The sequence below is a fragment of the Crotalus tigris genome, unplaced genomic scaffold (genome assembly GCF_016545835.1).
Source record: "Crotalus tigris isolate CLP2741 ecotype Arizona unplaced genomic scaffold, ASM1654583v1 scf7180000018790.500841, whole genome shotgun sequence".
Taxonomy (NCBI): Eukaryota; Metazoa; Chordata; class Lepidosauria; order Squamata; family Viperidae; genus Crotalus; species Crotalus tigris.
Genome location: NW_024097202.1, coordinates 458,388 through 486,035, shown reverse-complemented (window position 1 = coordinate 486,035; position 27,648 = coordinate 458,388). Strand labels below are relative to the sequence as shown.

Below are 27,648 nucleotides of genomic sequence, written 5' to 3'. Positions count from 1 at the left end.
TCATTGTTGACTCCTGGTAGTTTATTCAGAAATAGTTTGCCCTTGTCTTTTTCCTTGGGCTGAGAAGAAGTGACTGGCCCAAGCTCACCCAGCTGGCTTTGTGCCTAAGGCAGGACTAAAACTCACAGTTTCCCAGTTTCTAGCCTGATGTCTTAATCATTACTTATCCAAATGGCTGTCTTAATGTCACAGGATCCAATCTGGGTCAGTCACTGGGACCAGAGGTTTAGTCTTCTGAACTTTCAGACCCATCACACATCAGAATGCGTGACGAGCCAGAAGTAACCTGAGGATGGGCTCGGAGGTTCCTGTGATCGACCCAGATTGGATCCTGCAACATTATCCTGCAATGGGTATATTTGCCTTTTCTTAATGATCTTTACAACATAGAAAACATGGTTTCATGGAGATACATCCCTTACTTGAATATAAACAATTTAAAAAGTGGTATTCTAACCTACCTGGGAGGGCTACTCACTAAATAATGAAAAATAATTCTGCTGACCACACGGTTTCTGAAAGGAAGGGGATACCTTCTAGCTAGGCCTGGGCATAAAGGTGGGTTTATCAACTCGAACGGGTCTACTTGCGATGCAGGAGTCCATTTAACAAAACACAATTGAAAGGAATAATCGAGGAGGCCTGGAGAAGGAAATCCCACAGCTCAAAAAACACTTTCCGGGTCTCTTTTAAACGCCAACAATAAAACTTCTGCCGTGCCGGGGCGGGTCTGCCTGCCTTTCTCCTCCTCCTCTCCGTTCCTCCCCGACAGGTTGTCCCTCCGATCCTGTTCCTGGGACTCCGCCAGGTACCGGCCTCGCTCAGCAGCCAGATGTTGCAACCGCCACCCCCCCCACCCCCCCGCTTCGGACTCATCCGTCTCCGGACCAGACTGGAGCTGGCCTTCAGCAGCCGGGCAGAGGGGAGGAGGACGAGGACGAAGGAGAGAAAGAGGAGGAGGAGGAGGAGGACGACGACGACGAGAACCGTCCCTTCGGGGATGCGCTGCTGAGACTGAGCCAGTCCGGCGATGGGGATGCTGCTGCCCGGAGACCGCGGCTTTTTCCCGGGACTCTGGGCTGCGCTCCTTCGCAGAATACGCGGGGAGAAATCCTGGGCCAGAAAACTTGACGAAACCAACTTGTTGCAACAGAAGAGGTGGGTCCAACCTAGCACATTTCAGATCCCGAAGGCAGGTCGGGGAGGGAGACGGACCGCGAGTTACCGAGCTTAATGGGAAAGGAGAGTTCCTGGGTGCAGATGCAGAGAGAAGGTCGTCGAAACTCATCTAGCAAGGGTGTGTGCGTGCGTGTGTGTGTGTGGGCGCGCACACAATTTTTACTAGCTTCTACCTTGGTTTTAGGAGAAAGGACCGGTCACGTATCCGAGTTATACCTGGAAGGGGGAAAAAAACCCCACTTTTAAACCCTTTTTCCCCCATTGGGAGCAGGGTAAATGCCTGGGCAGAAGAGAAGCCGTAACCAGATCCCAGCAAGTCCAGCTTGAATGCACCTGCTGCCTGAAAGGCAGACAAGGCTGTATTCTGTGCCACCGGCACCCAAGCACACAGTTGGAGCCTCTTTTCTGAACTCTGTGGTGGGACACAGACAGAAGAGGGCAGTCACAAGAGTGTGGAAAATAAAAAGTCTTTCTTTCTATGTTTTGTGTGTTGTTCACAGTCTCGGCTTGTCAGGAAAGAATATGTTGATGACCCAATTTAATCACAGCTTCTTAAGGGTTTTTTCTTCTCTTCGAAGCTGCCATGTGGGGATTAATTACTGTCTGGCAATGCTGCTAAGCATGTGTGGTGTACCTTTGTCATGCTTCTGAGCAAAAGAGCTAGCAGCATTTATTCCTCTCAGATTTGGGAGAGAAAGCTAGAGGTACATAGCTTAACAAGGAGTTGAAGGCAGGACCTTTGGAGAAATTGAGCCCTGCTGATTCTCCAATAAAAGGACCATCTTTTCCAGATTTGTTTGTTTGTTTGCATTTGTGGCTCACGTTGGAGGAGCAAGTGGTAGTTGTGATTGGGAGGGCTTTTGCCAACTTAATCTTGCATGCCAGTTGTGTTCTTGTTGTGGACTGAGAGGGCTTAGTCAACTCCCAAATAGATTACTGCAATGCGCAACATGGGACTGTCCTTGGAGAATATCCAGAAAGTCCAAAGCATGGACTTATGGATGCATCCTGATATACTCCACTATTCATGTGCTGCACCAGCTCCTAGTGTGCTTCCAGATGGAATTCAGGGTGCTGGCCGTCACCTATAAAGCCCTTCATACCACTGAGCTATTCATGGGACAGTCAGTTTCCCCAGAATTTCTACCTAAAGAATGATCAGATAAGGAAGGCCCACAACTGTATAACAGGAAGAGAAAGAAACTCAGAAAAGAATCTCCCTAACTTATCAGGCTGTAAAAGAGGCAGTGAGAGATTTGTACTGTTAGACTTGTAAGATTATATTATTGCAAGATAAAATAGAATTAGCTCATCTGGTCATTTTCCTGTCTGGTCTACCTGGAAAGGCCAACACTGACTTTGTTAAGCAGGATTGAGCTTGATGAATATTTGGATTGGAACCCACTGGAGAATTCCATGACTTTGGGTAAGACTGGGAAATAAGGATATTCTGGAAGAGGGCAATGGTAAAGGTTGAACATTTTAAAGGTTCAAAAAGGTAAATATTTCCCCCTCAGTTGTATCTGACTGTAAGGCACAGTGCTCATCTTCATTTCTTGGCTGAGGAGCCAGTGTTGTCCAAAGACAATTTCTGTGGTCATGTGGCCAGCATGGCTATATGTGAAAGGCACGTGGAACTCTGTTACCTTCCCACCTAAGTGGTACCTATTAATCTACTCACATCTGCATACTTTCAAACTGCTTGGTGGGCAAACTACCGCCATAGAATTCCATGAAATCTGCATGGATGAGTTTGTCTGTCTTTGCCTTTCCTTTAAAAGGACCCTCAGGAGGATACATAATGAAATACAGGATTGAACATCTTTCTTGGTTGGCTTGATAGTATTAATGAAGGTGCAGAATGTGGCTTTGAGATGTTACACCACTGCCCTTTCTTTGGGATATGGTTGCAAATTAGGAGAAAGAATGGATTGAGGGGCACTTTTCTACAAACCCGTTGGTGTAAATCAAAATACATATTGTGGGCTTTTTGATGTTTAAATGTGTCTAGCTTTGCAGAACACTACTAGAATCTGCCAGTGGTCTCAATATGGAACCATATTGTTTATCCTACCTATACTGGTACTTGTATTTGGTCCAGACTAGGACTGTCAAAGTGACGCAGACTGGTGAGGTCATCAATTTTTGGGGTGATATAAGTATGAAGAGCTTTTAGTCTCTCAGAGTGAATTCGGGAGACAAGTGAGATGCTGGGAGTGTCATAGGCAATGATTGCTGAACATTTCCTTGGATTGCCTACTCAAAGAATGGGACAGACACATTTGGTGAAGCATGCAAACCAGCATTTTGCATTTCCTGCATCAGATGAGGAGAGCACATCTTTCTCCTTCTGTCCTGGCCACTTTTTACAGAGGCACAATTGAGAGCATTTTAACAAACTGCGTCACTGTTTGGTTTGGTGGGAGCAGTGCCTCAGATACCATACGGATAGTGGTAAGGACAACTGAGAAGATTATAGGAAGCGCACTTCCCATTATTCAGGATACTGCTTATAAGCGTTATGTGCTTAGCATTGTTAGAGACCCCACACACCCACTTCATGTTCTGTTTCTGTTGCTCCCTCTGGGTGGAGGTTTCAAAGTGTTTATAGCAGAACTACTAGATTCTGTAACAGCTTTGTTCCTTATGCCGTCTGTCTTATAAATTCTCAGGGTTCTTTTTTTCCCACCACGTATATGTATAGATTAAAACTAGACTGTGATCTTTTTCTGTGTCATATATGTGTGTATGTGAGTATATGCATAATGGTATTTTTTCTGAGAGCTGAATGCAATGAAATTTCATTTTAATGTATGTTGACTAGTCTACATTTAAAGTGACAATAAAGTATTCTATTCTATTCTATTCTATTCTATTCTATTCTATTCTATTCTATTCTATTCTATTCTATTCTATTCTACTCAATACATCATAATATATTTTGGGGCAGCACTTTGTTTTGTACAATGTTTGGAATATGCCCTCTTAAAATAACACAAGGAGTCTTGAGAATTGATACTAGGCTCTTTCCCATCATTTAGCACTGAGAATTTCATTCTTTTTTATTTTTAGTGCCATCGTATTATCATGTAAGCTGCCTTTCTTTAACCTCCTTTCATTTCTCTGTTGCTTACAATAGATGCCAGGATCCAAATTAATACTGCCGTAGATTCTGTTCTGTAGGGACAGATGGGAAAAGCAGATTGGTTACCTTATTGCAATTTATGATTTTCTATTTGTACCATGAACAGAGCAAGAGCTTTCTTGATGCTTTTTTTTTTTTGCATGAACCATAAGATATCAGTGCTTTAACAGTGAAAACAAGTTAGATGTTTCTAATCATCTATTTCCATTTCTTATAGTCTTATATTATAGTCTGCCAAGGAACCCCATCTTCTCATTTCCTCCAAAATACTGAATGAAATATTTCCTGCACCACTAAGCTACACGTTCTTGCCTCTGGAAACAAAACACCTTTCATTAAATAGTCATGGGAACATCCCTCAATTATTTATCACTGCTCTATGATAGTCTGTGGTGCATCCATTCATTCCGAGCGTGGTTTCAGGTAGGCGGAGAAGCAATTGCACACACTTCAGTGAGAGTAACTGAAGTGATGAAGGGTGGAGATACGGTGCAGAAGAAAGACCGAAACAGAATCTCTGTAAGGAGAGTTGTGTTTCTGATATCTTGTGGGGCACTGCAAGAGATGTGAAGAAATGAATAATAGACTACACAGGGAAGGGACAAAGCCTGGTTGAACAACCATTTTGATCTGTCAGATGATCCATCACATGAGGAGTGAGTATAGTGCTCACTCTTGAGGTAATTTTCCTCCACTTGAGAACATGAAGTATCCTAAGGCCTACTTAAACATTTTTATTCGATCCATGATTTCTACTTTATAACTTTTGTGTTTCTTCCTTCCTAAGATGAAGTTACATTTGCTTGGGGATTCTTCCATTCATTGGCTTGCCAAACTGTTTAAACTGAAAAGCCATGATTGTTCCAAAATCACTCTTTGACTTTTCCTTTGGAAATTTGAACCCAGATGATTCTCGTCCTGTTCCCACTGCTATGTAGGCTGGCATATAGAATCAGTATTTTATCCTTAGCATCCTTTTAAAGTCAAGATTTGGGTGCAGTTGCTCTGCTTTCATTGCTAAAGCCCTCTAACACAGGGCTCTCCAAACTTGGCAACTTTAAGACTTGTGGACTTCAACGTCCAGAATTCCTCAGCTAGCATAGTTGGCTTTCTGGAAGTTAAAGTCCACAAATCTTAAAGCTGCTCTAGCATAGCCTGATGCCCTCAAACTGTGTGGGATTTTAGTTCCCATACTTCCAGCCCAGTTTAGCTGGATTATCATTTTAACTAATCATGCTGACTATAAACTACGAAAGTTAGAGTCCAAATATCTCTAAAAGGAATCCCGCTGAAGAAGAATCCCACTCTTGGAGAAACTTGTTGTTTCATTAGGATATATGAGGATTTGGGAGGATTAGGAGGCTAAAGATTTGGACAATGATACAAGCATACATTTAGAATGGAAGGTGTTACCTTTTATGTTTAATCATTAATGATCTCATAAATAAGATGATGGCTTGGAATGAGAATATCTTTGGAGTATTGTATTGTGACATTACAATAATAATACTCCTACTTAAAGTTATGGAAGAGTTTAGTTTCACTAACACCCAGGAAGATGTTATTATCAACCCATGATGGATTAAAGTATCTGAAAGAAAATATGGCTAGGCAAGACCAGGTCTTGCTAAATAATTTTCAACTGCTGCCAATATGCTTTACTGGTAATTTTTGCCTCTACAGGAAATATAAATCAAACATTTCTCAAGTAAACAATAGATGATATGTGCCTTAGCCTGAATTCCTGTTATATAAGGCTTCTAAAGATAGTCCTCATTTAACAACTGCCTCATACAAAAACAGTTCAAAGTTACAACAGTGATGAAAAAGTAACTTTTTGACCAACTTGCGCATTTTTTACCTTCACATGTCTGTAAAGCAAAGGAAAGCTAAAATAAAATACTAAGTACAGGCATGGTTTCAGTTAGTGATTGCTTTGGTTAATGACTAAGTTGCTGGTCCCAATTTTGGTTGCTAAGCAAGGACTGTATGTAGTTTCAAGTCTCATGTGGCAATTATTTATTATTACTATTATTATATTTATTTTAATATTTATAGACTGACCACATCTTTGTAGCTCTAGGTAGGATACAGAAAAGTCAAATCAAAATATCAATTAAATATAAATTTATTGTATATTGTACATACTCAATAAAACCATTAAATTAATAGCATCAGTAGGATATCACATATATTTCCAGCATAAGCCTGTTTTCTTTCACCTGTTTTTGAAATGGTGACGAATGAAGATATATGTTGATGACGTTAATATGAAGCATCAATAAACAATTTATAAATATAATCAAAGGCACCCATACAGTAAATAAAGTAAGAACCAAGTGCTTGCTGACATGAAAATGCTTTTGCCTGTTTTAAAAATGCTGGCAGGAGCCATGCATATCTCTGGGGGAGACCGGCAGATATTCTATTAAGGGAGAACCAATTTAGAAAAGGACCACATCCTGGACTTCCTGTTTTGCACGGTAGCAACTGGTTGCGGGCTTGCGGATTCTCCACACCCCCACAGCTAATTTTGCCATGTTAGGGGATCCTAAATGGGTCTAAGTTGCCCCGGTGAGGCGACGAAGAAAGAAGGGTGCTCCAGTGATTCTGGAATGGCGGCGGCTGTTCCGTTCGACTTGGAGAAAGCCTTCTAACCCAACAGGAGAAAGGCTGGCCATATTGCATTGACCAGCCCAAGCTATTTGCAACTGAAGTCCAAAAGCATTAACCAGCACAACTGTGCTTGAAACTGGGTGAGGAATTTGATCTTATCTTTTCTATTTTACATTTAATATCCTGGAAAAGATCCCCAAGCAAAATACCTCCGAAAGGGAATGAGAAAGATTTCCACTCCACCCTTATACTAACAGAAGCGGCGAATTAATTTTTTATGGAAGATCAAAATATATGGAAGTGAAATAAATATAAAACCTGAAACTTAAAATTTAAATCTGGATAAATCTAAAATTGTTTTAATAGTTAAGACTCTCATTTCAGAGATAATTGTTCATTTTGGAAATTGAAAAACAAATAGTTGCTGACACCTAGTGGCAGATGAAGACTATGACAGATATGACTTTAATATAAGACTTGGCAAAATCTGGGAAAGCCTATGTCTGTGACCTTCAAAGCTTTAACAATAAAGAACAGCTGTGACAAAAAAAGACAATAATCTGGGCTGTAGACAGATTTAAAGAGAGAATTATACATTTCAGAAAAAAATATTTTTTGAACTCTTTGGATTACAAATATCTATCTGATTGGGATTCTAAAGCTATTTACAAAGAAAAGAAAGGAAGAGGAAAACTCAAATTCTTGGCCATCATGGATCAGAGACATGTAGAAAGAACATATCAAGAAAACATAAATACGTCACAGGAGGAGATATATAGTATACTGCAACTAATTTAAACAACAATGAATTTAAACCACAAAGAAATCCAAAACAACTTTGAAAATATAAATCAATCTATATATTTCCAAGTTAACTCTATAACAAAAAAATTCCCAGAAACAACAGAGAAGGAGCAAATAAAACAAATAAATGGATATAGAATTGAAAATAGAGGCTTAAAGATGGAACTTAACAAAACAAGGAAACATGATTTAATCCTAGTGGAAAACAGTTCACAAGAATTGGAAGAAACGTATCCCTTAAGACTACAAAATAAATCTGAGGACAAGAAAACAGATTGGATAAAATGGACTTCATAGAGATGTCAGGAACATCGGAGAGAAAGGAAATGATAAGAGAAGCGGAGAGAAAGAAAAAGAAAAAAAATCAACAAACATGGAAAGGCAGAAGACCCGTACAAAGACACTTCTCCTTGATTTACTTTTTATATTTACAGCAACATTTATGAACATACAGAAAAACTTTTTGATTCAGCAAAATACATTGATTAAGAAAGACACTGGGCAAAAGAAAAAGACCAAAGTGGAAACTAAGAAAATAAATGATGGGACTTACCAGAGAGAATACTTAAAAAAGAAACATTTGTTTGAATATGGTTAAAGAAATAGAAAAGTTTTGGAATATATATGTCACTCTAAGAGGGATGGATTCTCCAAATATAATATAGTATGCTTTTTTCCCTTTTTTGTTATCTTTCTTGATATGAATAATATAAAAAAGTTGAAATGACTTAGATAAAGAAAATGTTTTAGATATTTAAATGTGATTGAATTTAAGAAAATTATAATGGATAAAAAATGTTTTGAATAAGAGTTAAAGGACTAGACGACTAGATGTATTAAATGCAATGTTAAAGATTAAACATATTTTTAATTATGGTTAAAAAGAATAAAAAATTTAGGAAATAAATACATATTAGCTTAGGAGGGATATATATTTTAAGTAGTATGTTATTTTTATGCTTCTTTACTCTTGCTTTTCTTTCTTTTTTTCTACTGTTTTATCTATTTCTTAAGAAATGTAAAAGTCTGAGATGGTTCATATGGAAAAATAGAGTTAAATTCTTAAATGTAATTAATTTTTGAGAAAATCTTAACCAATAAGAATATCTAGAATTTGGTGGGAGAAACAAATTAAAATAAGGATTGTAACATGATCTATGATAAGGCAACCAGAATGATTGGATAGAAAAGGAATATTATATTGATATGATTATTATTTTTAGGACTATTGGGAATATATATATTTATATATATATAGGGAATATATATATATATATATATATATATATACACATATATATATGTGTGTGTGTGTGTATGTGTGTATATATATATATATATATGTGTGTGTGTGTGTGTGTGTGTGTGTGTGTGTGTGTGTGTGTGTGTATATATATATATATATATATATATATATATATGAATAAAACACGATCACCGGGAGAGTTGAAGTAAAAATACTTTACTAAAAATATATTAATACTAAAAAGTACCCGGATAGGAGCTGTTAACATGACAAAGGAGGAGAGAGATACACAACTGGGAAGGGATATTAACCCACAGTTAGTGGAGCCCTATCCCCATTGTAAAACACAAGAAAACATCAGATCAAGTCCTCCCCCCGACACGGCAGACGTTGGTATTATCGGAAGAGGAGGGGATGTAAGGTTACTAACGCCTCTAAAGACCAATAGTAGAGGGATAGGGAAGGGCATCCGAAGAAAAGAACATAACGTTATAGACACATCTTGGCTTTCAGCTGGCCAATCAGGGCCAGTAACACGGTCTAAGAGCCGTGCGCAAACGTTACTTGAACCTACTTAAACCACCTTTACTGCAATGGCCTTTTAGCCCTGACGATGCTGGGGAGTTCCCCCAGCGAAAGCTTGGCAACTTTTTAGTATTAATATATTTTTAGTAAAGTATTTTTACTTCAACTCTCCCGGTGATCGTGTTTTATTCTTTTATTTATAATTATGCCCGGGAGTCGTATTTTTACCAATATTCTTGAATATATATATATATATATATATATATATATATATATATATATATATATATATCGGTGGGACAAGTGGTGCATCCAAAACAAATATAACCCCCCTCCCCCAAACACATCCTAGATCTGACCAACCACTGCCTATCCAACACATACTTCATCTATAATGGACAAAAATACAAACAAATAGAAGGAGCACCCATGGGATCACCCCTCTCACCTGTCATTGCAAACCTCTACATGGAACACTTTAAAACCCAAGCTCTAGAAAAATCTGAACACAAACCCAAACTCTGGCTCAGATACGTAGACGACACCTTCATAATTTGGCTACATGGGAAAGAAAAACTGGACAACTTCCTCATACACCTCATGGGACTTCGTCGAAATGTCGCCAAGACACTTCCAATTTTACGTGGGAGAAAACCCGAATAACCAAAGACCTACATATATATATATAAACAGAATAAATGATGCGCGATCACCGGGAGAGTTAAAAGTAAAAATACTTTATTGAAAGTATTTCACTATATTAAAAAGGTGCCAAGCTTTCGTTGGGAAAAACTCCCCAACATCGTCAGGGCTGAGAGATCGTTTTGACAAGGTGGTTTAAATGGATTCGGTAGCTGTCCGCGCGCGGCTCCTAGATCGCGCTGCCGGCCCCGGTTGATCAGCTGATAAGCAGGGAGAGTAAATGGCGCAATGCTCTCTCTCTCATCGCTCTCTCGAGCTGTTCTGTTTACTTCTCCATTGTTGACTTCCGGGGTTATTTGCAAGCTCATGTTCCTCTCTCTCCTGATGGCAATGGTTCTCGTCGCAGCAGGGGGACCCAGCCCGATGTCATTGTGTATTCCAACGTGGGGGCGGGGCTCTACCAGCTGTAATCTAACACCCTTCCTCTGCCGTGCGCTCCCATCTCCACTCTCGTTTGCATGTATAATTACCATATGGGTATGGTATGCTGCAACATCTATATCATTTCCCTCTGTCACGGAGTCTTCCATGTTCATCCTCCCTTGTCGATCAATAATCAAGTTAAGTTGATGAGGTGGCGCAGCAGTTAGAGTGCAGTATTGCAGGCCACTTTAGCTGACTGTGTTCAACAGGTCAGTGGTTCAAATCTCACCGGCTCAAGGTTGACTCAGCCTTCCATCCTTCCGAGGTAGGTAAAATGAGGACCCAGATTGTTGGGGGCAATGTAAATATATATATACATTGCTTACTGGTGTACACCGCTTAGAGAGTGCTTGCACTTAAAGCGGTATATAAGTCTCATAAAATAAAAAATAAATAAATAATAAATGCACGCATTGAAGAACATAAGAACTCAGTAAAAAAAGAGGAACCAACTTCTTCCCTGGTCCAACACCTTAAAATCACAGGACATGAAATTGACTTTAAAAAGACCAGAACTATCGCCAAAACTGAACACTTTAATAACAGAATAATCAGAGAAGCCATTGAGATAGAAACACGCCCACACAGCATGAACAAACGAGATGATACCTCCCACCTACCAGCCATTTGGAAACCCGCCCTTATTGACAAACGAGTCCCTAACACAAAGAATGACACCAGACTCACACTCACAAAAGCCACACAGGATGTCACCACCACACGTCCACGCAAAAAGCAAACCCAAACCCACATCGATGATGAGGCATGACCACAAACCAGAAGCCAGACCACAGCTGCATCATTAGCCATTTTAAACCCCTCCAATCCATACATGAAGCAAACCGACACCCACCATGAAGATGAGGCACGACCACGAACGCGAAGCCAAACAATAGCAATACAGCTCACCATCTCACATCCCCATGCAACTCAGACTAACCTGAGCACAACAAAGCCCCCACCCAAAGAGAACACTCCCCCAACCAATCAAAGCACAGCCAACCCCCCCATCCAATCAGAGCACAGCCAAGCTCCTAACCAATCAGAACACACCTCCATTCAATCAGAACACAGCCAAGCTCTCATCCAATCAGTTCATACCCCCACTGGCAGTTAAAAGGAAGAAACAGCTACTATCACACATTGCTCCTAGAAGCACGAAGCCGAAAACACCAGCCTGAAGATGACAAATGAGATTTCGTCGAAACATCACCAAGACACTTCCAATTTTACACGGGAGAAAACCCAAATAACCAAAGACCTACACACACACACACACACACACACACACACACACACACACACACACATCTGTTATCTAGCAAAACAATAAGAATTGTATTAACTCAATGTTTGCAAAAGAGGATATTTTGGAAAAAGAGGAAATCAACTAAAACTATTGTGTGGATTATGGATTATAGAAATCAATTGTTAGTGATTTTTTACAAATGTAATCCAGACAACACACTGTTCACCAATTATTAAGTGATTTATATTTTTTAAAAAATCAAATATATTACAAAAAAATTAGAAAAGGACCACATCCTGTACATTTTAAAGGGATAGGGAACCAGCAACAAGTCCTCTCTCATTGAACAGGCTGGATGGACAGATTCAACGCTAGCAAGGAATTGACTGATGTAACCCAATCCTAGATCATAAAAGTTTGGTGATAGAAAATCCCTCGAATTGGATCTGGAAGTTCTCTGCTATCAAAGCAATGACTTATATCATTTTATTCTTGCCTGTAGTCTATCTCATCAAGCATATTGTCATTGCACTTTGTACCAGTTGCAGCTTCTGGGTTATTGCAAAAGGTATCTCAATTCAGAACACATTATGAACTAAACTAAACTAAACTAAATTAGCCTCTGATGTGAGGTATTTTAAATATGAAATACAAGCTCACCAGTACAAGAATGGGCATATATCACACGCAACAACTGCCTGGTTAATTACCTCTTTCCTTAATTTCACTTCCTATAGTTTTATGTTTCACTTCCCTTGGACCTCTCCTTTTACTATTCCCTTTACCCCATTAACAGCAGCCAAATAGATAAAAGTCAAACATTTCATTTTGTTTGAGGTGCCATCAGATTAGTTTATTATTTTTGCTGAAGCTTCCCTTTTGGGAACTAAGGAACTCATTGTTCCTTGGAGGGTAGCTTTTAAGTATTTGTGAATCTTTAGAGGTACCTCAGTAGTGGTCACTTTTATGGTGGGTTTAATGTGTAGTGCAAGATTTTGGTTGGGTGTGAGTAGATTTTTCCTTTTTGTGCATATGGTAATGTGCATGTTCCTTCACTCTTCCAGCACTCTTATACTCAAGAGCACTTGGGAATAAGATTTTTGAGTCACATGTTTTGAGAGATGTCCCATTTTCCTAACAGGTGTTCCTTTCTTACATATACCGACAGTACAAATGGGGCAAATTTTATGTACTCCACTTTTGAAGCCTTTTGAAAGGGTGAGTCACAGCAGCCAGGAGAAGCTGTGGCCACGTCCCTGATGGAAAACTGGATCTAGCTAATATTTAAGTTATTCCTAGGTAAGTCTAAATCTAGGATGTGATGCTTACAGCTGACAGTATTCCAATATTTGAGGGGCTGTCACAAAGATGAAGGGAGCAAACTATTTACCAAAGCACATGAAGGCAAGACGAGAAGCAATGGATGGAAACTAAATCAAGAGAGAAGCAACCTTGAGGATTAAGGAGAAACTTCCTAACAGTGAGAACAATTAAATAGTGGAACAGCTTGCCTTCAGAAGTTGTGGGCGCTTCATCATTGGAGGTTTTTAAGAAACAACTTAAAAGTACAGCCACTTATTTGAAATGGTATAGAGTCTCCTGCTTAAGGAGGGGGTTGGACTAGAAGACCTCCAAGGTCCCTTCCAGCTCTATTCTGATTGATTGAAACCTTGCAGTCAGTTATGAACTTTCCCTTTCCCCAAAAGGAGCCGTTGTGTGAAACCTGGTGTTATGTGTTTTAATATAGGCTTTGTCAGATTGTGTAATCTGCCTCAGGAAGTGAATCAAGCCTGTTTTCTCCAGTATGGCAGGCTCTGGCTTCTTTCTGCTGAGATGATATTATGCAACGTGGAATATTACTACGTGACAGACCCACATCATTTGTTCAGATATCTCAGCCAAACCAATGTTTTCCTCTCCTCTTACTTTCCTTCAGATGATACTTTGTGGTGATAGGTAAATTAATTATTACAGGCTATTATTTACTTTCCTGCCAAACTGGAACACCATTGGCCATCTGGTCCTTAATGGTGATGTCCCGAGCCTTTGCAAACGGCTCGGGCGTTTGCAGGCAGTCCCGGGCAGGTGCAAAGCTGCCCGGGACCAGACAGGCTGTCGCCAGCGCCGTGCGCATGCGCGGGTGCTGGCGCGGGAAAAGTAACCCATTTACCCGGGAGTTGCCTATATAAGAGGCTGCGAGGCGTTTGGGCGAGGCTGAAGCCATCTTCCTGTAAGCTGAACGCTGAATAAAAGAAAACTGAGAACTCCAGCTGCTTCTCGATGTCTGTTTTCCCGCCAAGGACGAACACTGGCGACGAAGGTGGGATACCTGCTACTACTGGAAAGGAAGAAGTGTAAGCTTACCCAAGGAGTCCTGAGCGGCGGAAGAGGAACGGCGTCGACTCGGCAGCTACCCGCCAATCCGGTGCGCATTCGGTGGTAGGCTGGCTGATAGACCCGTCTCCTGAAGATCCGAAGATGGCGAAAATCGGAAGGCTTTCGGAATTCGACGTCTCACATCCAGAGCGGTGGGAGTCCTACGTATCCAGAATGGAGAACTACTTCAAGGCAAACCAAGTGAGGGAAGATAGCTTGAAGGCCGCCACCCTGCTTTGCGTTTGCGGCCAAGACGCCTTCGAAATCGCAGAAAATCTTGTAGCACCTGTTCCAGTAGAGTCTGTAAGCTACGCAGACCTGAAGAAGCTGCTGAAAGAGCACTTCCACCCCAAGGTGTCCGTTATCTCATGGCGCCACACCTTCGAGCAGAGGGATCAACGGTCCGGTGAAACAGCCAAGGAATACATCGCCGCGCTACGGAAGGCCGCCAAGCCCTGCGAGTTCAAGGACCTCGAGGAACGACTGAGGGACCGATTCGTGTGCGGGCTAAGGCATCGAGAGCTACAACAGAGACTTTTTGCCAAGGAAGAATTATCCTTCCAAGACGCCTTAAGGGAAGTCACCGCAGAAGAAGCAGCAGGCGGCGCCATCAAAAACATGCGGCCGATCAGAAACAGTGCAGAGGGTGCGTCCGTGCACCAGGAAGACGTCCGACGAAACTCCGAGGAGGATCCGGACGAGGAAGTCGACCGTCTACACCCCGCGAAGGAAGAGAACCAGAAGGGAAGCTCTTCGGCTCTGCTCAAGTGCATCGGCTGTGGAGGTCGCCACAGGAGAACCGACTGCAAGTTCCGCTCCGCTACCTGTCGGGCATGCGGCAAACAAGGGCATATTGCAGCTGTGTGTCTGAGCCGACGAAAGGCACAACCCCAAGAAGAACGCCTGAAAGGTACCAGATTCCCCAGCCAGAATAGGGTAGGTTTTTGCGCTTCGCGAAGAAGCATCTGTAGAACAGGCACACACAAGCCCATGAAGAAAAAGCTGTCACTCAACGTGAAGCTACAAGGGGTTCCATTATCTATGGAACTAGACACAGGGTCTGCCCTGTCCATCATTTCATTGCATACATTTAGGAAGATTTGTTCCAGAAGTGGGTCTAAGGCCAAGTTAAGGCCTTCTGATATTGTATTAACAGATTTTCAGAACTCAAGAGTGTGTGTTAAGGGGGAGGCCACCCTTAACGTGCAATACAAGAGTTTTGAAGGTCCACTAGACTTATTAGTAGTAGGGGGTGAACGAACGAGTCTCATAGGACTCGATTGGTTTGAGGCCCTGGGGATACACGTCACAGGACTCAACAGCTTACAAACACTCGACCTACAGGAAGTCTGCAAAGAATTTGCAGATGTTTTCAGCCCCCAGCTGGGCACATTCAAAGGACCACCTGTGTCCTTAAAGCTAGACCCCACTGTCACTCCCATTAGGATTAAAGCAAGAAGGGTCCCTTTTGCTTTAAAAAGTAAGATTGACACTGAACTAGACAAACTAATCCAACAGGGAATCCTAGAACCTGTTGATTCCAGCCCGTGGGAGACCCCCATTGTCACGCCTCTAAAGGCAAATGGGGACATTCGCATTTGTGCTGATTACAAATGCACACTCAATAAGGCATTGCAGCAACATGCCTATCCTGTTCCTGTGGTCAGTCACATCCTGGCCTCTCTCAAGGGGGGGCGTGTTTTTGCAAAGCTTGACCTAGCTCAAGCATATCAACAGCTGCCTGTTGATGATGATGCTGCCATAGCTCAGACCATTGTGACCCACAGGGGAGCCTTTAAAGTAAAAAGGCTACAGTTTGGAGTAAATGTCGCTCCTGGGATTTTCCAAAGCGTAATGGAAAACACACTACGAGGTATACCAGGGGTCTGCCCCTACTTTGACGATGTCTTGATTGCAGGAGACTCCACACACATTCTAGCTGAAAGACTTAGGGCTGTCCTGTTAAGATTCAGGGAATCAGGCCTCAAGCTCAGAAAAGACAAATGCAAGATCGGGGTGCCTTCTACTGAATTTCTGGGATTCAAAATTGATGCTGCTGGGATTCATCCTGCTGAATCCAAACTAACTGCTATTTTACAAGCACCCAGGCCAAAGTCTAAGGCCGAACTTCAGGCCTTCCTAGGCCTCCTGAATTTCTACAATTCTTTTCTTCCACATAAAGCTAGTGTAGCTGAGCCTCTTCACAGGCTACTAGACAAACAAGCTGTGTGGCTGTGGTCACAAGCACATGAGGCTTGCTTTAAAGAAGTCAAGGCCTTGCTCACTTCTAACAGTGTTCTTGCACATTTCAACGAGTCTCTTCCTGTGTGCATCGCTTGTGATGCATCCCCCTACGGGGTTGGAGCTGTCCTGAGTCACCTCAGGTCTGATGGAACTCAGGTTCCTATTGCATACTACTCCAGAACACTGTCTTCTGCCGAGCGCAACTACGCTCAGATAGACAGGGAGGCTCTGGCTGTTGTTGCTGGAATTAAAAAATTCCACGATTTTCTATATGGCAGGCATTTCACGGTCTTCACTGACCATAAGCCTCTGCTGGGACTGTTTACCACACGTAAGCAGACTCCCCACATCATTTCCCCTAGAATGCTTAGGTGGTCTATTTTTTTGTCTGCATATGATTTTTCATTACTCCACAAGCCTGGGAAAGAAATGGGCCATGCTGATGGCCTCAGTAGGTTGCCTCTGCCAGTAGTAGAAGCTGACCCCGCGCCAGCTGTCAACATTCTATCAATCCAAGCCTTGCCCGAGCTCCCTCTTAGTGCCAGGGATGTTACCGCTGAAACGGGTACAGATCACACACTTTCACGTGTCCGCTCCTGGGTCCTGTCCGGGTGGCCTGAGCACTGCCCTAGTCCTGAGTTTCAGAGTTTCTGGTCCAAAAGAAACGAACTGTCCCTTTCTCAGGGTTGTCTGCTTTGGGGAAACAGAGTTGTCATTCCCACCTCAATGAGGACTAGGGTCTTAGAATCCCTCCACGAGGGTCATCCTGGCATTGTCCGTATGAAGGCTCTTGCACGAAGCCACTTGTGGTGGCCTGCTTTAGATAAAGATATTGAGGCTAAGGTGCACGCATGCCACCTCTGCCAACGATCTCGCCCAGAGATGCCCCAAGCTCCTGTGCATAGATGGGAGGAAACACAGTCCCCATGGTCTAGGGTGCACATTGACTACGCTGGGCCCTTTCAGGGCCAGTTCTTCTTGGTCCTTGTTGACAGCCATTCAAAATGGCTTGAGGTTGTGCCTGTCTCATCCACCACCACTGCAAAGACTATTCAGGTACTGAGGGGGATTTTTGCTGCACACGGGCTGCCAGATGTCATTGTGTCCGACAACGGCCCTCAATTCACCTCCTCCGAATTCCAAGCTTTCTTACAGGCAAACCTGATTCGTCATGCCACGTCTGCGCCTTTTCACCCGTCCACCAACGGTATGGCGGAACGCATGGTGCGCATCGCAAAGGACGCCTTGAAGAGACTCACCTACGGGGACTGGCATCACAGGTTGGCTGACTTTCTCCTTTCTTATCGCACCACACCGTCCACTTCTACAGGGAGAAGTCCAGCTGAACTTCGTTGGGGGCGCCAACTTACTACTAGACTTGACCGGTTGCATCCGGACAGACTGCCTTCATCTACCTCACATCCTAGGGCACCTAGACAACTACTTGTGGGTGCCCCGGTTTGGGCTCGCAATTACGGGCCTGGTCATACATGGGTCCCCGCTTCTGTGTCCAGGATCACAGGTCCTCTCTCCTACGAGGTTGCCCTGGACAACGGTCGTGTCCTACGTCGGCACATCGACCAACTTCGCTCTAGGCGAGACTTTTCTGCTGAGACTCCTGGGTCTTTTCCAGGGGGGGAGGGGGACCCTTTGGAGCAAAGGGAAGGGCAAGAGTTACTGCCCATCTCCACTGAGGGAGCCACAAATGGCCCGTCCCCAGATTCCGCAATTGCTCCGAAAAGGAAGTCATGGAGCTTACCCACACAACAGGCACTCACGCCTACTCCAGCCAGGGAGTCACCCCGGGGGCATACTCACGTTCCACACACGTCACACAGCACTCCAGTCACGGAGGATACCCGGGGGCATCCCAACAAATCATTCCCCGCAAGAGAGCTGGCACACAATCCCCAAAGTTGGCCTGACCTTACCCCAAATCCTACAGGGGGTCAAACATACACAGAGCTAGTCGAGGAACCAAGTCCCGACTACAACAACCCTAGCACAAATCAGGGAACACCTGAGTTTTGGGAAAGTACAGAAACCCACACGAGCCCGAGCACAGAATGGGGTTCAGGGAATGGACAGCCTCCTGACAGGTCTTGGACTGACCTAGGAGGTTCTACAGAGACGCCCAGCAGCGGCTATCACTTCAAGGGGCCTGAGGGTCTACAGCTAGGTAGGTCAACCAGGTCACAAAGTAACAGAAGCCCTGGCCTGACGAGCCCGGTGGGCAAGCAAGCAGGCCAGGCATCGGGGCACAGTCCTTGGAAGACACCAGGGCACAATAGAGAGAACAGGCTCACGCCTCCCTCCAGTCAGGGGACTTATGCCAGTAACCCACAGCTAAGAAGGTCACAGAGAGCAAAGAAATCTCCTAAGTACCTAGAAGACTACATAACATTGCTGGCAAGGCAAAGGCCAGTAAACAGTGGGAGCACTGGGGAGCAAAATGTCATATAAAATAAATGTTGTATGTTGGTAGTAGTTTTAGCCCGGGGGAAAGGGGTGTTATGTCCCGAGCCTTTGCAAACGGCTCGGGCGTTTGCAGGCAGTCCCGGGCAGGTGCAAAGCTGCCCGGGACCAGACAGGCTGTCGCCAGCGCCGTGCGCATGCGCGGGTGCTGGCGCGGGAAAAGTAACCCATTTACCCGGGAGTTGCCTATATAAGAGGCTGCGAGGCGTTTGGGCGAGGCTGAAGCCATCTTCCTGTAAGCTGAACGCTGAATAAAAGAAACTGAGAACTCCAGCTGCTTCTCGTGTCTGTTTTCCCGCCAAGGACGCAACAGTGATTATTCTCCAAGGGAGCCTATAAACGAGACAAGAGGCAGGCACTAGGAGGCTTAGAGAGATGTGAAGTTTGCAAACATATTATTTAAAAGCATCTCTTCCTGTAAGCAAACAAGTGAGAACTATCATTTGTAATTGGCAGGGAGTGAGCTGGCTATCAAGAGGAGTGTAACTCTAAAGGCAGAGTAGAACATAATGGCACATCCAGGAAAAGGAGATAACTGAATCCTGATAGGAAAACTCTACTTCTGCAAAATTTTGTTGAGTTATCCTTAGTACTGTTAGATGGAAAGTTATGCTATGGTTGCTTGAAAACCCCGCAGTGGATCTGTAAAGCTCACAAGGAATGCTTGTGAGCTTTATAGATCCTCCGAGAGGTTTTCAAGCAACCATAATATAACTTTCCACCTAACAGTAATAAGAATAACCTGGAATGGTTGTGAGCCTTACAGAATGCTTCCATGTATTCTTTGATTTATAGATGAGGCTATATCAGTGGTGGGATTCAGCCGGTTCACACCACTTCGGCAGAACTGGTAGCTAATTTTTTGTTGCCCAGACCCCGAAGGGACTTCTGGAAGCAGCATCCACACAGAGAACTGATTGTTCACATATTTGAATCCCACCACTGGGCTACATTCATGGTCTCCTCAATTTGTGGAGAATGGTCAGATGTCTATCTGTACCTTCACTGCCGGTCTACTGTATGGGGAGCAAAAGACAAGTTTTTATAAAGCAATAAACAGGAGTACTGGAAAGAGAATCACTTTTCCACCATTAATTTTAATCGTAGCCCCACCCGGCATCAGGGACCCAAGACATTATTTTTGAAGGAATACAATTCTTGAGGGTAAAAAATATTGTCCTTTTCTGACCCCATGTTTTGTATTTTACACCTGACTCTAAGCCAGAATTGTAAATGATTCTGATTGATTCATGCCACATTCTTGCTTAATACTGCTTAGCAGCAGAAATGACTGAATTGTCTTCTCCATCTTGCACACACTCCCCTCCCTCCAGGACATCTACAGGTCAACAGAATAGGGGCAACTAGGCTAAATGAACCAGAAATGAACCAGGAAACAAAAGCAGTGTGCTGAAAGTGGGACTCTAGACAGGTCATTGTGAAATATGCCAGGAATGGACAGCAGTAACAAAACTTGACCTCAGACTTCAATTTTGTAAAGAAATGGCAAGCTAGAAGAACCACTGGCAGGAGGAAAGGTATGTACACCCAAGACCTGAGAAAACATAGCTTGTTTTTTCTTTGCCAAGCGACCCAGTGCTGAGATCCTTCCAAGTAATGTGGAGTGAAACACTTTGATTCAAACTTGCACAACATTTCTTATGTTCTTAATAAAATCTATACTACAGTCTATACTCAAGAACATATCAAGTGCCATCCAACTCACCACCAGAGGGGTACAGCCTGACAGACCAGCCTCCAAATACTTAAAATGCATAGAAGTGAAGCACCTCAAGGATTAGCCCAAAACTCTGGTCCCAGTTGACAGATTAAGTAAAAAACTCAAGGGCCAGCAAAACCTACCAATAAATATTTTCATACATCAGTGTGGATGTTATGCCACCCATGAGGCAAGGAGATATGAGAATGAGCAGTTGTCCAGTAGTGGTCTGGAGGGATTCTGGAGGAGCAACATCCACCTTGCATGCCTCACTTGTCAAGGGCAAATACTTGGTCCAGGCATCATTGCTGAAAGTGTTTGCTGAAGGCAAAGCAGGACTTGCCTTTCTTTTCAGTCAATAGGCTGTAAAAGCAATGGGAATTTGTATATACCTAGATATTCTGGGAAGATTTATAGAAAAGGGGACATTGGAGGTGCAGGGCATCTTGTAACAAATTTTACTAGGGAGGAAGCACCAAGCCAAAAAAATATATATTCCAGCATAAAGGTTGGGGAGAGGATTAAACCAACTGTAATTTCTTGGCCTTGTACAGTTCCTTAATGAACACCACTTAGAAGAAATGTTTTCTGTTTGTCCCATGATAAGTTAGGACAGACTGCACTATGTCTAAAACTTTCCAGCATGTTCATGATAGGGGGGCATTTTGAACCGCGGTAATGGCCATTATGCTGCAGCCTTATTGCAAGGCAAACTCTTGGTCCACCTAGTTACCAATTGTCTATTTGAAATGGTGTTTTCTCATTTTGCAGGAAGATGCTGAAAATCAAACCTAGAGCTTTCCTATGCCAAAGGAAAAAAAAAAAGACTTCTGACGCTTTGCCATAAAGGGCTGGTTGGGGAAATAATGTAAAGCAATCGAATCAAGATGTCCAAATGCACTAGGGCAGAAAGTTATGTGTTTTATCCTGAGTTATGTATGGCATTGAATGGCTTTGTAAACATGACGGGTCATTCAGGTTACCAAGGCTGAAGCTTTTAATTGGGATTTTAAACCCAAATTGAACCACAGTGTATGCTTGCCAAATCTATACCCTTCTTTGCTGGCTGTTGCTAGCTTTGGCTTGTGGACTTAAACTTAAAGTCTACCTGTTGTGTCCTGGGCCTGTTGCAAATGGTCCCGGGCAACCCAAAAACTGCCCGGGACCAGACTGGTTGGCGCTGGCCTTGCGTGCAGGCGCAAGGCGTGAACAAAGGAGATTTATGATAGGCTGTTTGGGAAACTATAAAAGGCCTGCGAGCCTGTTGGGTTACTGAGTGGTAACATGGAATGAATAAAGAAGAACTTAGTTACAATGTGAGTGTGTATCGTTTCAATGCCGCGAACCCCAAGACGTAAAACTACCCAAATGTGAATTCTACAAACCTGAAAAGCAGGGAGGCCAGTCATGTTTTAAAAACCAAATTTCATGAGCAACTAGCTGTTACACTTGCTTTTTTTTTTTCCTTTGCAAAGAAAACAAGGCAGAAGGGCTGGCTAAGGAATGTGGTGCTCTCCACGTCATTTCTCAATAGCATTTACAGAGCGTTGACACAACAATCGTTCAACTATGAATTGTTCAGAAGGAGTTGTGTTTTTATCTCTTCCTGTCATCGTTTAGCTTTGATAAAAATCTAAGGTTTAATTATAGTGCTCAAACAGCCCAAAGCCAAAGTATTTTACAGATCAAACATTTGCCCCTGGGGAAAGTACTCACTGACCTGACACAGCTTGAATACTGAATGCAGAATTAGAATAAAGGGGTGGAGGGAAAGAAGTTATATTTATATATCCCACTATGTGTAACACTGGTGGGGTTCCTTGGTGGGGTTAAGGTGGTAGTGTATTCCTGTCCCTGCATGAGATGTTTGGTCTCTTGAAATAGTTTCTGTGTTCAAGAAAACCTCCCATTCCATACATGTGGATATTCCTGCTTGCATAGAACAGATTGGATATTTAGATTAGATCAGATTAGATGTTTTATCATGTCTTTATTATACTTATAGATAATTCAAGCCTGCAATCATACCTAATACTTCTTCCTTTCCCTATTTTCCCCGCAACAACAACGCTGTGAGGTGAGTTGGGTTGAGAGAGAGTGACTGGACCAAAGTCACCCAACTGGCTTTCATGCCTAAGGCAGGACTAGAATTTATAGTCTCCTGGTTTCTAGTCTGGTGACTTAACAACTAGACCAAACTGGTTGTCTTTGTAAGTCTACTCCTGGAAATGTAGCCAGTGCTTATTGAGATATAAAGAAACAAAACTCACTTCACGTCTAACAAACTTATTATCACCTAAGCTTTTCAGAACCAATGCATAGGTTGTGAGATAAACCATAATGATGCATCAACAGGCATCTCAACATCTGGAGCACCTATAAATGGCACTGTTTATCTTATGACACTATTTATATCGTCTTCCAAAATATAAGAAGGCGGAAAATAAAAAAGCAAGCCAGCCCATGTTCTTATGGAATGTTTATAAAGTTTGCCCATTTTAGATATTTTCCATCTATGCAAGAACATATTGGTGTAACATTTTTTAAAACTTTTAAACTATAGAAGCAAAATGTTGCTTTAGTTTTTTGCTGGGGTAGAAGGTTCTGGGAAAGATAAGAAAATGGAAAGATACTCATTATCATATTAAGTTTAATACAGCTTTACTAAATGTCACGTATAACTTAATAGAGATTTTTTTCAAAACGGGTGGCTACCTGAATCCCCCATGACTTGCTCTGACTTGCTCTGACAAAGCACAGTACATAGAGCAGCAGTTCTCAACCTGTGGGTCGCGACCCCATTTGGGGTTGAACGACCATTTCATGGGGGGTCGCCAAACAACGTGATCCGCCATTTTTTTCCTCAGCCGGCGCAGGGGGCGGCACCGCGCATGCGTGCCACGCATGGGCCGGTGCCGTGCATGTGTGCCACTCAGGGGGCGGCGCCATGCATGTGTGCCACGCAGGGGGGGCCATGCATGCGTGCCACACAGGGGGCGCCGCCACGCATGCGTGCCATGCAGGGGGCGCCGCCGTGCATGCCTGCCATGCAGGGGGCGCCGCCGCGCATGCCTGCCATGCAGGGGGTGCCACCGCGCATGCATGCTGCGCAGGGGGGCGGTGCCGCACATGCGCGCCGCCTCTTTATGACCGGGGTTGCCAGTATAAAAAGATTGAGAACCACTGACATAGAGGGAGAAGGGAATGGCCTTGAAGGACAGAAGAGTGACCCACTACCAAGGCCGTGATCAGATAAAAGGGGCTTGAGGTTTGACCAAGAAAGGAACATGAATAAACGTCTCAGATAAGATCCTCCCCTTTCACTCCACACAAATATAAATAGTGGGAGGGGAAAATACATTTGGACTTGAAAGATTCTGTTAAAGATGCTACAATATATGTAATTATGATTTAAATGACAGAGCGTTCTTAGCGTGTTCTACCTTGCAGGGGCTGGTATAGTATTAGTAGCTATCAGTTGGATGAGCATCTCTAAGAGAAGTGCAATTGACAGGTTGTTGTGCAAATAATGTGAATTTACATCAGTTGCTTAGTATGAATGGCACAAATGACATAATTCACGTCAGCCGTGTGACGCTATTGAAACTTGTGATATTACTACAGCTTGTAATGGGTGCTGTGAACAGTCAATTACTGTCTTTAATGGGCTTTGACAAATCTGGAGCCCACCAAATGCTAATATCAATGGAATCTTCATGCACCATTGCAGAACCTTACTATCTTTACATTGAGCACCTATGTATCTTCTTTAAAAGTTTAGTGGAGTAATATGGAGACAAACTATGATCTGAAATCTTGACAGCTTCTGAACTTCAAGTTGTCTTTTCCTTTTGCTATAAGCAGCCAAAACAGACCTGATATAAATTAGTGCCACATCTTGAGGCAGATGCTATGTGTATTCCATACACCAAGTTCAAATGCCCATTCCATTGGTATACTAACTTCTAAATATCCAAGGAATGAAATCTGGAAAAACATTCATTCCTATGCAAAATGTTATTAAGGATTGCAAAGGAAATTGATATTAAGCTGGTATCAATTCAGTTGCTGCTGAATTAAACCTATACAGTAGAAGAAAGTCAGAATATAGGAATATTTATAATATGGTATTTTTTGAGAGACAGCTATACTTTGATGGGTATTCCTTTCTTTTCAAACTGCCATTAATATTGTTTAGGCAACTTTTATAATTGGAACAGATAAAGTAGGATAGGAAAAGTTGTATATTTATGGAAACATTGCCCCATTCTCATATTTATGACAGTGAACTTATTTTTACTTTTTTTTCCTTTATAACTTCTCATGCAATTACTATCAAATCAGAAAAATGACTAAAGAAGAAGTGGCAGAACATCCCAGAGAAGAAATTATTTATTTGGAGGTTGAACTGTTACAAATCAAACCAGAGAGGAAAAAGACAAGAGTAGCTTCAGATCAAAACTCATTGTCTGAATGCCTGAACATGACCAAATTAATCATCTTTAGCTGTGTAACCATCAGCGTGGTTTATATATGACAACTACCAGACATCTAGTAGTTATACTGGGCAATATATGAGGAGCTGATCCGCATAAAGAAAATCCATGCCCTCTATAGATGATAAATAATGAATTAAGATGGATTTCCATCTTAATTCATTATTTATCTTCTACAGCAGGGCTTTTCAACCAGTGGTACGGGTACCACCTGTGGTACATTGGCACCTGGCAGGTGGTACGCGATCATCCTAGAAAAGTGGAGAGCAGGGGAGGGGAATGAGCTGAACCGGTGGCAGCACCGCACAAGCCTGAGCGAGAGATGGCTGGAGCTGCAGGGCTCTCAGGGCTCAGCGGAAGCGCCAGGATCAGTATCGCTTTCCAGATGATCGGCGCTTCTTCGGGACTGTCAGGGCTCAGCGAAAGTGCCAGGATTAGCGTCAGGCTCCACCTGGAGCTCGACGCTGATCCTGGTGCTTCTGCTAAGCCCTGAAGAAGCATCAATCAGCTGGAAAGCAGCACTGATCCTGGTGCTTCTGCTGAGCCCAGAAGAAGCGCTGATCAGCTGGAATGTTGCAGCATCTCCAGGGTCTTATGATTTACACTCAAATGCTTGGCAACTGATTCATATTTATAACAGTTACAGTGTCCTGGGGTCATGGGGGGGAATAAAAACCAAACACCCTCCCATCCCATCCCTGCTGCCAATCCTCAACAGAAATGCCTCACAACAATGAAAACCTCGGACAGGAGGAAGAGCGCTGCAGGCAGGTGTCTTGCTCGGCTGTGCCTTGGGGGGGGGACTTTTTTCAGTGCTATTGTAACTTTGAACAGTCATTAAGCAAACTATTGTAAGTCAAGGACTACCTGTACTTTATCACTTTTTTCCTTTTTTTTTTGGTCAAGTTTTTGACATCTTGCTAGGTGACTGGTGGTACTCGGATGTTGCCATATTCTAAAAGTGGTACAATGGGTGAAAAGGTTGAAAAGCCCTGCTCTACAGGGGGCATGGATTTTTTTTGAACACCCCCTCATCTTAATTCCCCACTTAAATTCCATTAAATGGAATTTAAGTGGGGAATTAACATGAGAGGGTTTTCAAATAAATAAATAAAAATAATTCCTCACCTAAACCAGCCAGCTGCCCCAACTTGCATTGCAGGAAAAAAAGTTGAAGTTCAGAAGAAGTTGTCAATTTACTCCTTTCAGTGATATTCAACCCTTCTAGGACCCAATGGCTACCATTCGTTCATGTAAAGGAACCACCCAGCAATTTGGATATCCGTTTTTATCCAAACAGAGATATAACCAACAAAGATGATTGGAGGGCTGGAAGCTAAAATGTATGTATAAAGAACTGTTACAGGAATTAGATTTGTCTAGTCTAATGAAAAGAAGGATTAGAGTGTTAGCAGTGCTCCAATATTTAAGGGGCTGCCACAAAGAAGAGAAGACCAAACTATTTTCTAAAACACCAGAAGGCAAAACAAGAAACAATGGAAACTAATCAAGGAGAGAAACAACCTAGAACTAAGGAGAAATTTCTTGCCAGTGAGAACAATCAACCAGTGAAAGGGCTTGCTTTCAGAAGTTGTGGGTGCTCCATTACTGGAGGCTTTTAAAAAGAGACTGGACAGCCATTTGCCTGAAACGGTATAGGGCAGGGGTAGGCAACTTTGGCTCTTTTATGACTCGTGGACTTCAACTCCTCAAATTCCTGAGCCAGCCATGCTGAGGGGAAAGGGAGAGGTTTCCAAGCTGAGCAATGCTGGCTCAGGAATTCTGGGAGTTGAAGTCCACGAGTCATAAAAAAGCCAAGGTTGCCTACCCCTGTATAGGGTCTCCTGCTTGAGCAGTGGATTGGACTGGAAGACCTTCAAGGTCCCTTTCAAATCTGTTATTCTATTTTTCTGTTAACCTTGCTCCATTTTTCTTTGAGTATAAAGACAGGGATCAGCCACTGGATTAAATTCACTCTTCCTATGAGAAGTCAACTATTCCCTTCTCTTTACCTAGTGAAGAAGGGAGCAAGATAATAAGCAAAGAAGGTAATAAGCAAAATAAGAATGGAAAAAAAGGAGGTGCTGAGTTGTATTTTGTGTGATTACTTACTAAACTGTTGATGTTTCAGATATATAAAGAAAGGCTTTTCCCCCCTCTGGTAAGATCTGGCATTTCTACAGCAGTTTTAAATTATCAAATCATTGCACAGAAGTCCCAGAAGTCTTAAAATTGAGAAGATTGGACATCCCTGCTATATGGGTTGTTTCTGAAGTGGAAACAGTGTAAAGAAAACTGAAATTTATGGCTCCTGTTTGCCCTGAGGTCTATCTAGTACATTCAAAGCTGAGGTGAGGGTTGTTGAATCCAGAAGTTTATCTTGGCTCATATACTTGCTCTGAATGTACTGTGTTCCTCACACAGGTTAATGAAATAATTTGGATATAT

At 42.8% G+C, this 27,648-nt stretch overlaps 1 protein-coding gene and 1 long non-coding RNA gene across 3 annotated transcripts in view; one reads left to right on the top strand and one right to left on the bottom strand.

Annotated features, from left to right (window-relative positions):
- The first annotated feature begins 856 nt into the window (after positions 1-856).
- The window catches only part of LOC120313835 (transient receptor potential cation channel subfamily V member 6-like), a 112,112-nt gene continuing 85,320 nt past the window's right edge, over positions 857-27,648 (top strand). For both annotated transcript variants that reach the window (XM_039356181.1, XM_039356182.1), the window contains exon 1: positions 857-1,158. In XM_039356181.1, the coding sequence (XP_039212115.1) occupies positions 1,031-1,158 (128 nt within the window). In that variant the 5' untranslated portion in view covers positions 857-1,030. The remainder of the gene's footprint in view (positions 1,159-27,648) is intronic.
- Positions 4,276-27,648, bottom strand: part of LOC120313836 — a 34,694-nt gene continuing 11,321 nt past the window's right edge. Inside the window, exon 5 of the long non-coding RNA XR_005558261.1 lies at positions 4,276-4,356. This is a non-coding gene — a long non-coding RNA (uncharacterized LOC120313836). The remainder of the gene's footprint in view (positions 4,357-27,648) is intronic.